The 14,596-nt window shown below is 40.4% G+C and overlaps 1 protein-coding gene across 1 annotated transcript in view; it reads right to left on the bottom strand.

The window, feature by feature from the left end:
- The window catches only part of DNAJC3 (DnaJ heat shock protein family (Hsp40) member C3), an 86,989-nt gene extending 79,711 nt beyond the window's left edge, over window positions 1-7,278 (bottom strand). The window contains exon 1 of the mRNA XM_024755267.1: window positions 7,079-7,278. Coding sequence (XP_024611035.1) covers window positions 7,079-7,160 — 82 coding nt within the window. The 5' untranslated portion in view covers window positions 7,161-7,278. The remainder of the gene's footprint in view (window positions 1-7,078) is intronic.
- Window positions 7,279-14,596: the final 7,318 nt, after the last annotated feature.

Raw genomic sequence — 14,596 nt, 5'->3', positions numbered from 1 at the left:
CTCAATATTTATTGAATGAATGTAACTAAATTCCTTCTTAAATGTATAATTCATCAGAACAATAGAAGCTAAGATATGTAATAACAATTAAAAAATCAAACTGATACTACTACCAAAGACTCATAAAGACACTAATATGTTTCTTTAAAAATTGCAAATGTGGCTGTTTTTGCAATCTCAACTGTGTTATTTTGAGCCATGGATAATTTTTTATTCCATTGCCACATCCCGGGAGACAGTGACAATGAAAGCAGTCTCCTAATTCTGAGAGATGAGGCAACCAAACATCCTGCCATCTCCTGAACAGAATTAAACAATAAGTTTCTCCACAGACAAGTATCAACCAAAGGTCAGCAAAATAGACAGGAAAAAAGGTGGAGTAGCTAACTCTTTCACTGAAGTTAGTATTAGAATCTGTCATATTTTAGAGAGCAAAATATAAAGAATTTTAAGAAACATAAAGTTGAGGGGTTAAAAGTATGATGTGCTGGGCTTCCCTGGTGGCGCAGTGGTTTGGAGTCCGCCTGCCGATGCAGGGGACGCGGGTTCGTGCCCCGGTCCGGGAGGATCCCACGTGCCGTGGGGCGGCTGGGCCCGTGAGCCATGGCCGCTGGGCCTGCGCGTCCAGAGCCTGTGCTCCGCAACGGGAGAGGCCACAACAGTGAGAGGCCCGCGTACTGAAAAAAAAAAAAAGTATGATGTGCTGAGAGTCACAATCAAGACTGGAGCAACCAGACTGAAAAAGGCAAGAACAAAAGGTCAGAGATGCTCAGGCTCAAGCCAAGGCCAGGTGGCAGAACAGAAGCAAGTTTAGGGTGGTTGTTCAGGTTGGAGCACTTAGAATGTCAGGGAGGAGGAGAACCTTAAGATCATTCTAAAAAGGTACACAAGGGGAAAAAAAAAGTACTGTCTGTAAAAGGTCCTATCTAAATCCAAGATCAAAGCAAGATGGGGCAGAGTCTGAAAAAAGTCTCATGACAGAAACACAGGAAACTGGAATCTGGCCACAGAAAGAGCAAGAAGTTCATTATCTTCGCAATTCCACCATCAGTGAGGACCAATGACGAAACAGTTTTAATAAAAATACACTGAGCTGGAAACCCTAGACCTTGTAAGCATCTCTTTCCAATTACTCTAACCTAAAAAGTGTTTTAGTATACAAAGCCAAACCGAAAGGAAGAAAAGGCTGAGTAGTTATGTAGCAAGTACATATGAACAATGCCTGCATGAAATCTTCCTGGGTAAACCAGGAAAATAACATCTATTGTAACCAAGTTTGCTCGATTTCAACGGACATTAGTCTTTGTTTCAATTAACTATGGAGGCATAAATGTTGTGATGGGACTCCTTTTTCAAGGAATTTCAACTTGGAAAATAAGTGTGCAATGGTCCTTACCCAAAAAAAAAAAAAAAGTTAAAACAGTCAACCTCACTCATCCATTCTAAAAATAGTTATTGCACATCTACTTCACGTCAACACGTTTTAGGTATAGAGACAAGAGTGTTTTCCATAAAGCTTATATTCTAGAGGAACAGACAGACAAGAAATACAAATGAGGTAATTCAAGACAATATTAAGTTTTATGAAGAAAATACAAAAAGGTAAAGGGAGAGTATTAACTGACCTAGACCGTGCTTCTTACATAATATGTCAGGACTGAAACATGAATGCTCATTTGGCTGTTCTCTGAAATCTTCAGAGTATAGGAACAACAGGAATAAAGACAGTCAAAAAATGAGCTTGGCATTTGCAAGTAAAGTTGATGTGGTAGGAGCCTAGCAATGGAGAAGATTAAGATGAAAAGAGATATAAGTAAATAGAAGTCATATAAGTAAGGCTTCGCAGTATTAGTGGAGTATTAGGTTGAGAAGAGAACAGAAGATGAGAATATAGCAGTAGAGACTACCAACCACTCTCTAAAGTTCTGCTATCAAAACTTTGGAAACACTATAGTGGAAATACTATAGCATGTTGAAGTGCTGATGTCAATGACCCAGAAGAGGAAGAAAATGATGATACAGGAGAAAAACAATAACTGTAGAAGCAATATTTTCAGAAGGCAAGAGAAAATGGAATCCAGGGCATAAGTACAGGAACTGGGTTTTGCCAGGAATAGAGATGCTTTATCCATTAATATAAGAAAATTAGCAGAATGGGTAGAGATGCAAGTAGGCTAGTAAATTCAGAGGCAGAAAGAAGAGGAAATTGCCCTGTGATGGCTTTCATTTTCCCAATAAAGATAAGGTCTAAAAGAATGAGGCAACAGAAGAAAGAAAAGGAGGGTTTAAATTGGAGATTTAAGGAAAGAGAAAGAGGTTTGAGACACTGATTTTCAATAGACATACTAGGGAATTGCAGGAACGTTAGCAGTACTGAGTGTGCATGTGAAAGAGATTATATGCTTAAAATGAGACCAGTCAGCAAGGTTATCTTCATTTTTCTCCATCCATGTTCAGCTGTGAGGTTTGACAAACAAGTTGGCCAAGTTGGATTTAATCAGTTCAAATTTTGCCAGGTGAGTAAAACAAAAGAGCACAGGGGCAAGAAAATTAAAGGATGTTTTCAGTGGAGTGACTACAAGATGGACCGCTAAATCTACACTGAGAAAGTAGGGAAGAGGACATGGATGCTTCACAAAGCATGTTTTATGTCCCCAAGCAGTCTGTAAACTCAAAGGCAAAAACCAAGAGTTCTATACTACATATACCTCACCAGAGAACACTACAGTGAAGCCTCTGCTAACTGATTAAATGAGTCTTCTCCATATTCCAGAACTCCATATAACATAAACTCATCAGATTTTTTAAACTTATTAAAAAATTTTTTTAAAAAGCAGCATTCCAAAGATCTTGAAAAATCAATTTATGGTTGACATGACGTTTTTGCTCTTAAGAGCAGGTGATTGGGTTCCCATGATTATTTCCATAGAAACAAAGATTAATAGCTGGACAATAACCAAAGGAACACGATGGCAATAGAAATTAAATTAATTAACTTCATATGGGAAAGTAAAGCCTAATTACTACAGGGCACCCATCTCAGAACAACTCCCCCTGTCCCACAGAATCTAATCACCTGCCTTTCTGGGCACTTTGCAATGCTAACTAGTCAAATGAATTGGGACTTGGACACTATTGCTAACTATAGCCTATATCATTAACTGAATTTAAAATAATTCTAGAAGCAATCTGATCATCTGCTAAAATACTTAGTTTATAAGAATCTCCCCTTATCCTCAGGGAATACATTCCAAGACTCCCAGTGGATACCAAAACCACAGACAGTACCGAACCCTATATATACACTATGTTTTTTCCTACACATACACACCTATGATAAAGTTTGATTTATAAATTAAACATAGTAAGAGATTGACAACAATAATAAAATAGAACAATTATAACAATACACTGTAATAAAGGATGTGAATGTGGTCCCCTCTTCTCAAAATATCTTACTGGACAAATACAATGCCTTTTCCATCTTAACTAAGCACTTAACACACACTGTGGCCGCACTCTTTGCAGTCTGAGTTGCGACAGCCAAGCTAGCACAAATTTCTTTTTCTTTTTTCACAGTTTTACGGATAGAAGATTCGTTCTTACCGTGGATATCAGCAACCTCAGCATACAATTTTTTTTCTTTCCTTACTAAGTCAAGGGCTTCCACTTTTTCACTTAAAGGAAGCACTTTACGGCTTCTCTTTGGCATATCCAAATTTCCAAATTGTCAGCATCACTAAGCTTGCATTTGGGGGCCATTATTAAGTAAAATAAGGGTTACTTGAACACAAGCCCTGAGATACCGCTGATAATCCAGATAGCTACTAAGTGACTAACAGGCAGGATACATGGGACAAAGGGATGATTCATGACCTAAGTGAAACAGCGTGAGATTTCATCATGCTACTCAGAAAAGTTCGCAATTTAAAACTTATGAATTGTTTATTTCTGAATTTCCCATTTAATATTTTCGGACCACGGTTGACCACAAGTAACTGAAACCAAGAAAAGCGAAACCACAGATAAGGGGGGACTACTGTATATAAATTACTGAAAGTCCTTTGTTTTCGCTACTTTATTCTTTTCATATTTAAATAATGTCAAGAAAATCCTAGAGAACACAAAACATACTTTTAGTAAGTTAGATTCACATAAGAAGTATCACCATCTTTTGTACTCAGGAGATTTCTAACTATTCTTTTCCCAATGTCCAAAATATATGGTTTAGTCAGATCAGTTCCGTGAAATAAAGAAAAATTGAGTCCTGAAAGAATGTTAAGGAAGAAAAAGAGATAAAAGAAGGTTTGGTTCCCAGGTTGTGTTCCTACTTAAATCACCAAATAGAACACACCATTAGCAGAGAATTAAAATAGCTTCCTTATCTGTAATATGAGAATACTAAAGTAGATACTTATACTAAAGTTTTCTTTCTGCTCCAAAAATTCTATTCCCAAACTAGTGCTTTGGACTTCCCCCTTTCAAAGGTCTTTTTGAAAAGGGATGCTAAAAGATTTAACCTTTCAATTCATGAGCCTATCACATATTTTCTTCCTCTGAATTACATTAACAGAAAAGCCTAGAAAAAAAAAAGATGAATATTTTAAATCAGAAAAAACTAGGCCAGCTAAGCTAATTATTGGCGACAGTCTCCAACATATGCAAGGTCTTGTTTCTCACTCACTCTTCTCACACCCATTCTCATTTATTTCTTCTCTCCCCAAGCCTTAAGCCTAACAGTGGGATCACACAGTCCTGAATGACTCCAGAGGACATTTAGGTTAGAGAACCCAGAGGCAGAACTTATTTGGGAAAACAGGAGCTAACCATTTGCTAATGCAAGTCAGAGGTTCTTTCTTATCTTTATATCCCCATCACCAAATAAAGTAATAGATGTGTAATAACAGATACCTAAGTTAACTCCGCTATGTAATTTATTACATCAGTGATTCTCACCAGTGATTTTTAGAAATGCAAAATTTCAGGTCCTACCTGGACTTACTGAATCAAAAATTTGGGGAGTAAGTTTCAGCACTCTGTTTAAAAAGCTCTCCAGGTGATGCACACTCAAGCTTGAGAACCACTGTATTAAACATGTCAGGAAATCACCTTCCTGTTCATTATTGCTGGTGGCAAGCAAAGAAACAAACAAAAATGCTGATTTTTCTCAGCTGCCACCACTTACAAATGCTTGGGCCCACATTATGCTGTTAACCACTTAACTTCTGTTTCCAGCCCACACACAAGATGAACTTTAGAGTCAAATAACTTGAGTTAAACTTATGGCTCTTAGAGTTAACAGCTATGTGACCTTATCCAAGTTAATTAAACTCTTGGAGCCTCAGTTCCCTCATCTGTAAAGCAGAAATAACATCACATACCTCCATGAATAAGATACAGCTTACAGAAAGGTATCCAGGATAGTGTCTGGCACACAGCAGACCTTCAATAAATGTAAGATCTTTTTCCTTTCTTCCCTACCACCTGTACCAAGTCCCTGCTACTTTACACAGACAACACCCTAAAGAAGACAGCACTTTAGCACCCCTCTGAGAAATGTTACCAATGCCTCCCATACCAAAAAGCTCTCTGGTGAGGTTTTTCTTCTGGAAAATACCACAGGAGAGACATGAAGTGTTATGAGTCCTACAGAATCATATACAGAACAGCGATTCTAAAAAGGTGGTCTACAAGCTAGTGGAAAAAGCAAATCATTCAAAATTGTGTACCTGTGTAACTTAAAAAATAATTGACGTTAAGCACAATATAGGCAACTTTCTCTTACGTGGCCATAATTAATTAATGACAACTGGGGATTAACGCTAAACTTCACCAGGCAGGAGGTGTTAACATCAGAAAACGCAAAAGAACTGGAATGCATGACCTATATTAAAGTGGTCCAGGCATTCCAATTTCACTGTCAAATTCTTTGTCCCAATGTTATCACACTATATATCTTGTTTTTGGGTTCCACAAAATATATGGTCTCCAGGGGAACCCCCCCTCCAAAAAAAACACCACTGCCATAAATGACACCTAAAAATTGGAAAGTATTACTCCTTTTTGTAAGTTTATAATTTTGAGGGGATTTTACCATAAACAATTCCCAACTTCAGCTCCACACTCCCTCTAATATTAAGTCCAATATTAAAATGTTTAATTTGACTACTAGCCTATTCATGGGGACGAAAATAGGTCAGTGCACGTGGTATGTCATTATACTCGAATATTTCGCAGGGTAACCAAGTTAGCAGCGTCAGTTCAATGAGCGCTTGCAGGTTTCACTCGTACTCCTCAAGCTGACAACTAAGACGGAACAGCCCTCTATTTTTGCTGTTGTGTTAGAGTAGCCAACATTCCCAACTGTAGGACCGTAGGGAAGCTGAAGCATTCGTATCTTCTTACGGGGACATTTTTCCAGAGAACTCGTAATAGGAAAGCTGAACCAACAACAGGCTGGGAACTGCAAAGCCACAAACTTAGTGCCCTGCCCGCCGGGAGCTTGAATGCCTGCACCGGCTACTTAACGACTGCAACCTAACAACTTCTAGACACAAGACAGCAGAGCAGGGTGACGGTTACTCACTTTTAATATTCAACACTGTCTCCCTCACCTTACTCAGCAAGACATCCTCCCCACCGCCAACCCCCCGGAACCCCTTGGGCCACCTTTACCGCCTCCTCCCAGCACCACTGCCCTAGAGTCCCCAGGCGCCAAGCGAGGGTCCCGAGCGAGGCCGGGAGCCGACGGCTGCCCGGGTCTCCGCGTCCCAGGACGCCCCAGAAGCCGCTGCCCGGTGCCCCGCTTCCCCCGACCCCACTGGCCCCACTCCTCACTCCAAACCCGCTGTCCCGGCCCCGCGGCCCGCCGGTCCCGCACCTCTTCCCCAGACAAACCCGGAACCGGGAGCCGGCCCCCGCCCAGGGGCGGGCTTAGGCCCAAGCCAGGCCGCGGAGTCCCCGGCTCTCGCCCCACCGCCCGGGCCGCCCCGAGACTCGTGCCGGGACGGAGGCGGGGAAGCGCTGCGAGGCCTGGCCCGGGAGCCCGCTCCTCCGGCCGGGGCAGGACACGACTCACCTTCGTACTGTAGGTCCACCAGAACCAGCAGGAAGGGGAACACCGAGCCCAGCCGGCTGGTCACAGAGCCGGGGGCCACCATGTCCGAGGGCGCGGGCGCCGAGGAAGAGCAAAGGTGCGGGGCCCACCAGCCCCCGCCGGCGCTCACGCTGAAACCGCGCCCGCCCGCCGTCCGCTCCTGCTCAGGCCTAAGGCGGCTGGCGCCCCGCGGAAGAAGGCAGCGGTAGGCGGAGCCCGGGCGGGGCTACGCCCCGAACGCCGCCGCCGCCCAATCACCTTCTTCCTGGCCACTTTCCTACTGGGCTCGCCGGGGTCGTGGTTCGCGCTGATAGGCTGTGGGGGCCGCTGCCCCCGCCCCTTCTCTGATAGGATAACGTGGAAGCACGAGACAAGACTGCGTCCGCCTGCGGTGGAGCTGTCAGGAGCTCCAAACCGCAGCGGCGGGCCGGAGGGAGGCGGCCGGGCAGCTGTGTGGCAGCCGCCGAGTCCGCATGCGCAGGCCGCGGAAGCCTTTTTGGGCCGGTCCCCGCGCGCTGGGTCGGCGAGGAGGAGGATGTCAGCAATCCGAGGTTTTCCAGTGTGCTGTTTGGAGAAAGGTGAATCCGCCGCTTCCGCAGTGAGAAGCCAAACCTGGCCCCAGGAAGTCTGCGGGGGTGGATCGGGGAACAGGACAAGTGGCAGAGCCTACTACCTCCCTCTGAGAGTCTCGGAACCTACACGGACCGCCCTGAAGAGCGGTGGCGAAACGATCAGGAGAAGCTCGGGCTCAGTAAAGTAGGGTGAGCCGATGGAGCCGGGAGCATGTCAGGACAACCAGGTACATTAGGGACCTAAGGGAGGTAAGTGAGAATGGCATGGAAGATTGGGACCCATTCCCCGACTGTCCAGTGGACCAGCGTGTCCAGAGAAAGAGCAATTCTGGAAGATTCTGTGCAGAAGAAACCAGGGAAGCACAGCAGCTAAGAGAGCAAAGGGTTCTTGAGAGTGCAGCCAACGTCAACTATAAGGAAAAAAAGAGAGACGTGTTAGGACGGATCTTGTATCTTGTGCTCAACAGAGGAAACTCAACAAGGTAAAATTCAAGTTACACAATTTGGCATTAAACTTGTTCACCGCCACTTCCTCCGGCGTCCTCAACACAACGCACACTATGCACCAGTGATGTTTCACACGGGATGAAACAGTAATGCCTTTCTGTGTTAAGCGCTGTCAAGTGCAAACTTATTACTTTACCAGTGAGTATGCATTTGCTATCTTGGCGCTACTGCACACTTTAGAACTCATGAATGATAAATGGCACGGTGAATTCGTTATTTCCTAAAAATACACTCAGGAGGGTAAAAGCTTTCTAAGCTTTTATTCCAGAGGGAACTAAGCAAAAGAAATGGTTTGGAGAAAGGGAAAACAAACAAAAAACTGAGTCCCTTAGTAGTTGTGGTGGAAAGCAGTGTAACATAATGTGAAGAGCAGAGGATTCAGATCCAAGAAATGTAGTTCCCCACCACAGCTGTTATCTAGGTTATCTTCATCTGTAAAGTGGGTATGATACTGATGGCCTCAAAGGTTTGTTTTGAGGTTTCATGAAGTGGGTAAAAATTCTTGTAAATTATAAAGATTTATACAAATGTTACTTATCCTTCTAACAAGAGCAAATCATGAGACTCCTCTTTGGATTTTTGTTTTTTTTTTTTGGTTTGTCCTTTTCCTTATCGACCATCACAAGGTGGTGTTAGTGAAAAAACAGCAATGATTTCAGTGTCTACAAGTAGTGCAGACATCATCCAGATGAGGTACCGTTGCCAAGGCAGCCAACATTGCTGATCAAAATCGAGAACGTTTTGTAAACAAATAATACTACACCATGAATTATCACCAGAATGCTGCCTGTGATTCTGGTCCTAAGGAAGAAGCAGTGCTAAAGAAGTTCTAAGGATGGAAATTAAAAATGATTAACGAGAGGACAGACCTTGTGCTATAGATAATAAAAATAACAAGGGCCTTCATTGTTGAGTGATTTTGGAAATTCATTGATCAAATTGCATAGCCATGAATCCTAAAGTCTTAAAACTAGGATTTACAAAGTATCTCTTGAAAGAGATAATTTTACAACAAAGAAGGAAACATTTTAAATAGCAATAAGTGTACAGTGCTAAAATTATCCTTATATGTATAAAATGCTTAGGAATGTTTTCTCCAATGTTCATCTGGGCATAGTTTTCACCTGATCACTCTTGCCAATAAAACCAAAGTAATCCAGTGATTGTAGAGAAAGTTATAAATATTGTTTGCATTTATCAACATTTATGCAGTCCTTTTTATTTTTATTTATTTATTTTTAAAATATTTTATGAATGTATGTATTTGTTTATTTGGCTGTACCGGGTCTTAGTTGCAGCACACGGGATCTTTAGTTGTGGCATGTGTGTGAGATCTACTTCCCTGGCCAGGGATCAAACCCAGGCCCCCTGCATTGGGAGCGCAGAGTCTTAGCCACTGGACCACCAGGGATGTCCTGCAGTCCTTTTAAAATTAAGCATAAACACCATACTGTAATTGATAGAACCTATTCATTATGATAGTAAAAGACAAAATAATGGTAGAATATTTAAATTGCACTATATGCAAAACCAGCAATATTATATAATTTCTAATATATAAAAATATATTGATCTAAGTTTACTGACCGGAAAAATAATTTTGGTAGAGAGTAGTGGACAGATCTAGAACACATTTTTTGGAGGAAAGGAGATCAGATTTGCTGATGGATTAGCTCTGGAGAGAAGTAAATGTTCAAAAGCAAATATGATATTTATAACATCTTTTTACACCACATTAAAAACAAAATAGGCAACATTATAAAGAACATAATGCTGAAGTATACATCCTTCTGCATTTATCTTTATGAACTTGTGCTTTCATTTCTATAAAAGGGATTTCTAAAAGTGGGATTGCTTTGTCAAAGAATGTGTACACTTAAAAATTTAAGATGAGGACGTCCCTGGCAGTCCAGTGGTTAAGACTCCGTGCTTCCACTGAAGGGGGCACGGTTGGATCCCCGATCAGGGAACTAAGATCCCCCCCATGCCATGCTATGCAGTCAAAAAATTAAAAATAAATAAATAAATAAAATTTTAAGATGATTGTCAGATTATTTTCCCTAAAAGTCAGGGTAATTTGTATTACTAACAACTATTTATCTCCTCACATACCATCACTAGATATAACTGATTTTCATAGTTCTTGACAAGCTGATGGTAAAAAATCACCCTTCTAAGTCAAGTTTACTACTTGATTGCAGGGATTTGGGAGATCTGATCAAACTTTGGTGTTCTCATGTAAAAATTTGGCTTTAAAACCATGTCCTGTCTTCTGTCTGCTTGTCAACCCATTTATGTTAGTAGGCTTCTGGCCACATCAGTCTCTGCTTCCTTCATCACATCATTTTCTCTTGCTTTTGACCTTCTTCTGTCTTGTAAGGATCTTTGTAATTAATTATTTAGGGCCCACTTGGATAATCCAGGATATTCTCTCCCTGCAAGATCCTCAATTTAGTCACATCTGCAAAATCCCTTTTGCCATAAAAGAGAACATTGTTGGGGGATCAGAATGTCGATATCTTCAGCGGGAACACTATTCAGCTTAACATGGTACTCCCCTCACTTCAGGAGATAGACCTTAAGTCCCCTCTCCCTTGAATGTGGGCTGGACTTAATGACTAACTTTTAAAGACTAGAGTGTGGAAAGGGGAGAGTGGAGTAACTTTACAGTGGAGAAACTGGCAAACACTACCTTGGCCAGGTGGTCAAGGTAAACATTACCAATATTAAGTTATATTGATCCCATATAACCCCCTGATATGAGGTCATGAGAAGGACACTTCACTTCTGTTGTATTCTTTCCATTCTATAACCTAGTCTAAATATGAAAAAAAATCACATAAACCAAAATTGAGGGACAGTCTATAAAATACCTGATCATACTCCTCAAAACTTAACAGACCAGAGGAAACTAAGGAGACATGATGACTGACAGGTCTGTCTTAAACCACATCCAGAAATAGAAAATGGATGTTACTGGGAAAACTACTGAAGTCCAGATAAAGTCTCAAGTTTAGTTAATAGTAATGGGCCATTATTAACTTTCTTAGCTTTGACAAATGTACAGTGATTGTATGTAAGATGTTGGCAATAGGAGAATAAATGAGTGTTTAGGACTGCTCTGTAGTATCCTTGCAGCTTTACTCTAAAATTATTTCAAAAATAAAAGTTTACTTAATTGTAAAGGGCCTGAGTATTTTTAAATCAACTGTAATGAGTTTTTCTGCATCTGAACTTCCTTTTCCTTGAAGAAGAAAGAGAATTAGTACTTTACAGAAATAGTTTCTTAGTTGTTTGAAACCAGCTCCTCTCTTTTCTTTCCTGTTTTTCCTCTTTTCCCTTCACTTGGGAAATTGTTGATTACTTGATTTAAAATCTGTTATGTACACACTCTAGGAATATTCTAGTCCAGATAATCAAAATATCTATAAGAAAAAGTTCATTAAGTATACTTTCTGTTTTTAAAATATGAACAAGTACATGTAAATGATAGCCTGTGTTAAAATAATTATTAGATAAATTTTTGAAACATAACTTAAAGATTCTTTAACATTGGTCCTGGAATACAAGGTTTTAAATTGTTTTTTTTTGTTTTTTTTTTTGCCGTACCCAGGCCTCTCACTGTTGTGGCCTCTCCCGTTGCAGAGCACAGGCTCCAGACGCGCAGGCTCAGCGGCCATGGCTCACGGGCCCAGCCGCTCCGCGGCATGTGGGATCTTCCCGGACCGGGGCACGAACCCGTGTCCCCTGCATCGGCAGGCGGACTCTCAACCACTGCGCCACCAGGGAAGCCCTAAATGTATTTTTAAAGGTTCATGTACTATTTCTGATAAATAGGTGAATCTTTGGACAATTGGGATGAGTTAATATTGATTTAAAGACAGCTCTATGTCCATCCTCATGTTCACTGCAGCATTATTTACAACAGTCAAGACATGGAAACAACCTAAGTGTCCATCAGCAGATGAATGGATAAAGAAAATGTGGTGTGTATATACACACACAGTCGACTAGTATTCATCTACGAAAAAGAAGGAAATCCTGCCATTTGAGACAACATGAATGGACCCTGAGGTCGTTATGTTAAGTGAAATATCAGACAGAAAAAGACAAATACTATACGATCTCACTTATATATGGAATCTAAAAAACCGAACTCATAGATACAAAGAACAGGGAATTCCCTAATGGTCCAGTGGTTAGGACTCCTCAATTCCACTGCTGGGGGCCCAGGTTCAATCCCTGTTCAGGAACTAAGATCCTGCAAGCCACGTGGTATGGCCAAAAAAAAAAAAGACCAAAGAACAAACTAGTGGCTGCCAGAGATGTGGGAAGGGGAGGGTTGTGAAATAGGTGAAGGTGGTCAAGGTACAAACTTCCAGTTACAAGATAAATAAGTCCTGGGGATGTAATGTACAGCATGGTGACTATAGTTAACAACACTGTATTGTATATTTGAAAGCTGCTAAGAGAGTAGATCTTAAAAGTTCTCATTATAAAGAAGAAAATTGTAAATATATGTGGTGATGAAAGTTAACTAAACTTACTGTGGTAATCATTTTGCAACATACACATATACCAAATCATTATGTTGAGCGCCTAAAACTAATACAATGCTATATGTCAAATTCTATCTCAATAAAAAAAGAGACAGTACAACTACTGAAGCCCGCGCACCTAGAGCCCGTGCTCCGCAACAAGAGAAGCCACAGCAATGAGAAGCCCATGCACCACAATGAAGAGTAGTCCCCACTTGCCACAACTAGAGAAAGCCCATGCACAGCAACAAAGACCCAATGCAGTCAAAAAATAAATAAATGAATAAAATTTTTTTTAAAAATGCCAACCAAAAAGTACTGAGCTAGGTTATCAGGTATGATGCATTAAAAAAAAAAAGAGAGAGCGCTCTATGTCTCCTCCAGATTTTATTTTTAAATATTTATTTATTTATTTATTTGGCTGCACCAGGTCTTAGTTGCAGCATACAGGATCTTTTTCAGTTGTGGCATGTGGGCTCTTAGTTGCAGCATGTGGGATCTAGTTCCCTGACCAGATTGAACCTGGGCCCCCTGCATTGGGAGTGTGGAGTCAACCACTGGACCACCAGGGAAGTCCCTGTCTTCTCGAGATTTTACTACAATATTATATTTTATATACAATGGGTAAACTCTTCAAAATTTAAACCTTCTAAATTTCTAAGTTAACTAAATGAAATCATAATAACCAGTCTTGAAAAAGATTTCTTAAGAAATTTCAATAACATAAATCATAAGGGCTTAGTCCTTATTTTCCAGATTCTTACATCTAAATCCAAATATATAAATAATTGCATTAAATCTAAATGTTATAAACACAGTAATTAAAAGAGTATCAAAATGGATACTAAAAAAAATAACATGAGTCAACTATAAACGGTCTACAACAAAGGTAAAACTTCACACTGTGGTCAATTAATTTCAACAAGGATGCCAAGACAGTTTAATGGAAAAAATATAGTCACTCCAACAAATGGTGTTGGGACAACTGGATATCTACATGCAAAAGAGTTAAATTGGACCCTTTCCTTAGACCATATACAAAGAATAACTCAAATTACATACACCTAAATGTAAAATCTAAAGCTGTAAAACTCTTACAAGAAAAGAGGAGTAAATCTTCATAATCTTGGGTTGAATAAAACCTTCTTAAATACAACACCAAAAGCACAAACACAGAAAATTAGAAAAAGCGAATTCCATGAAAATTTAGAAATTTTGTGCTTCAAAGGACACCATCAAGAAAATGAAGACAATGCACAGAATTGGAGATTCATTGCAAATCATATTTGGTAAGGGACTTCATCCAGAATATATAAAGAACTCTTAGAACTCAGGAATAAAAAGGCAGCCCAATTTTAAAAATGGGCAAAGGATCTGAAGAGGCATTTTTTCCAAAGAAGATATAAAAATGACCAATAAGTACATGGTTAGCCACTAGGGAAATGCAAATCAGCATGACAACTTCATACCCACTAGGATGGCTGTAATAAAGATGAGCATTATTAGCAAGAGTTGGTGAGGGTATGGAAAAATGGGAACACTCACATATTGCTATAGGGAATGTAAAATGGGACAGCCAGTTAGACATCAAAATGTTAAACAGAGTTACCATGTGACCCAGCAATTCCACTCCTAGGTATATAGTTTAGGGAAATGAAAACATGTTCACACAAAACGTTGTATACAAACATTCCTAGCTATTGTATGTTCATAATAGTCAAAACGTGGAAACAGTCCAGGTGTCCAACAAGAGAATGGGCAAACTGTACTAAAAATCATAAAATACTATTTGGCTATAAAAAAGGAATGAAGTATTGATGCATGCTACAACCTGGATTAACCTTGAAAAAGATTATGCTAAGTGAAGGAAGCTGGTCACAAAA

Source organism: Neophocaena asiaeorientalis, unplaced genomic scaffold, assembly GCF_003031525.2.
Source record: "Neophocaena asiaeorientalis asiaeorientalis breed wild unplaced genomic scaffold, Neophocaena_asiaeorientalis_V1.1 scaffold141, whole genome shotgun sequence".
Taxonomy (NCBI): domain Eukaryota; kingdom Metazoa; phylum Chordata; class Mammalia; order Artiodactyla; family Phocoenidae; genus Neophocaena; species Neophocaena asiaeorientalis.
The sequence above is the reverse complement of the archived record's forward strand: the minus strand, read 5'-3'. Positions and strand labels throughout refer to the sequence as shown.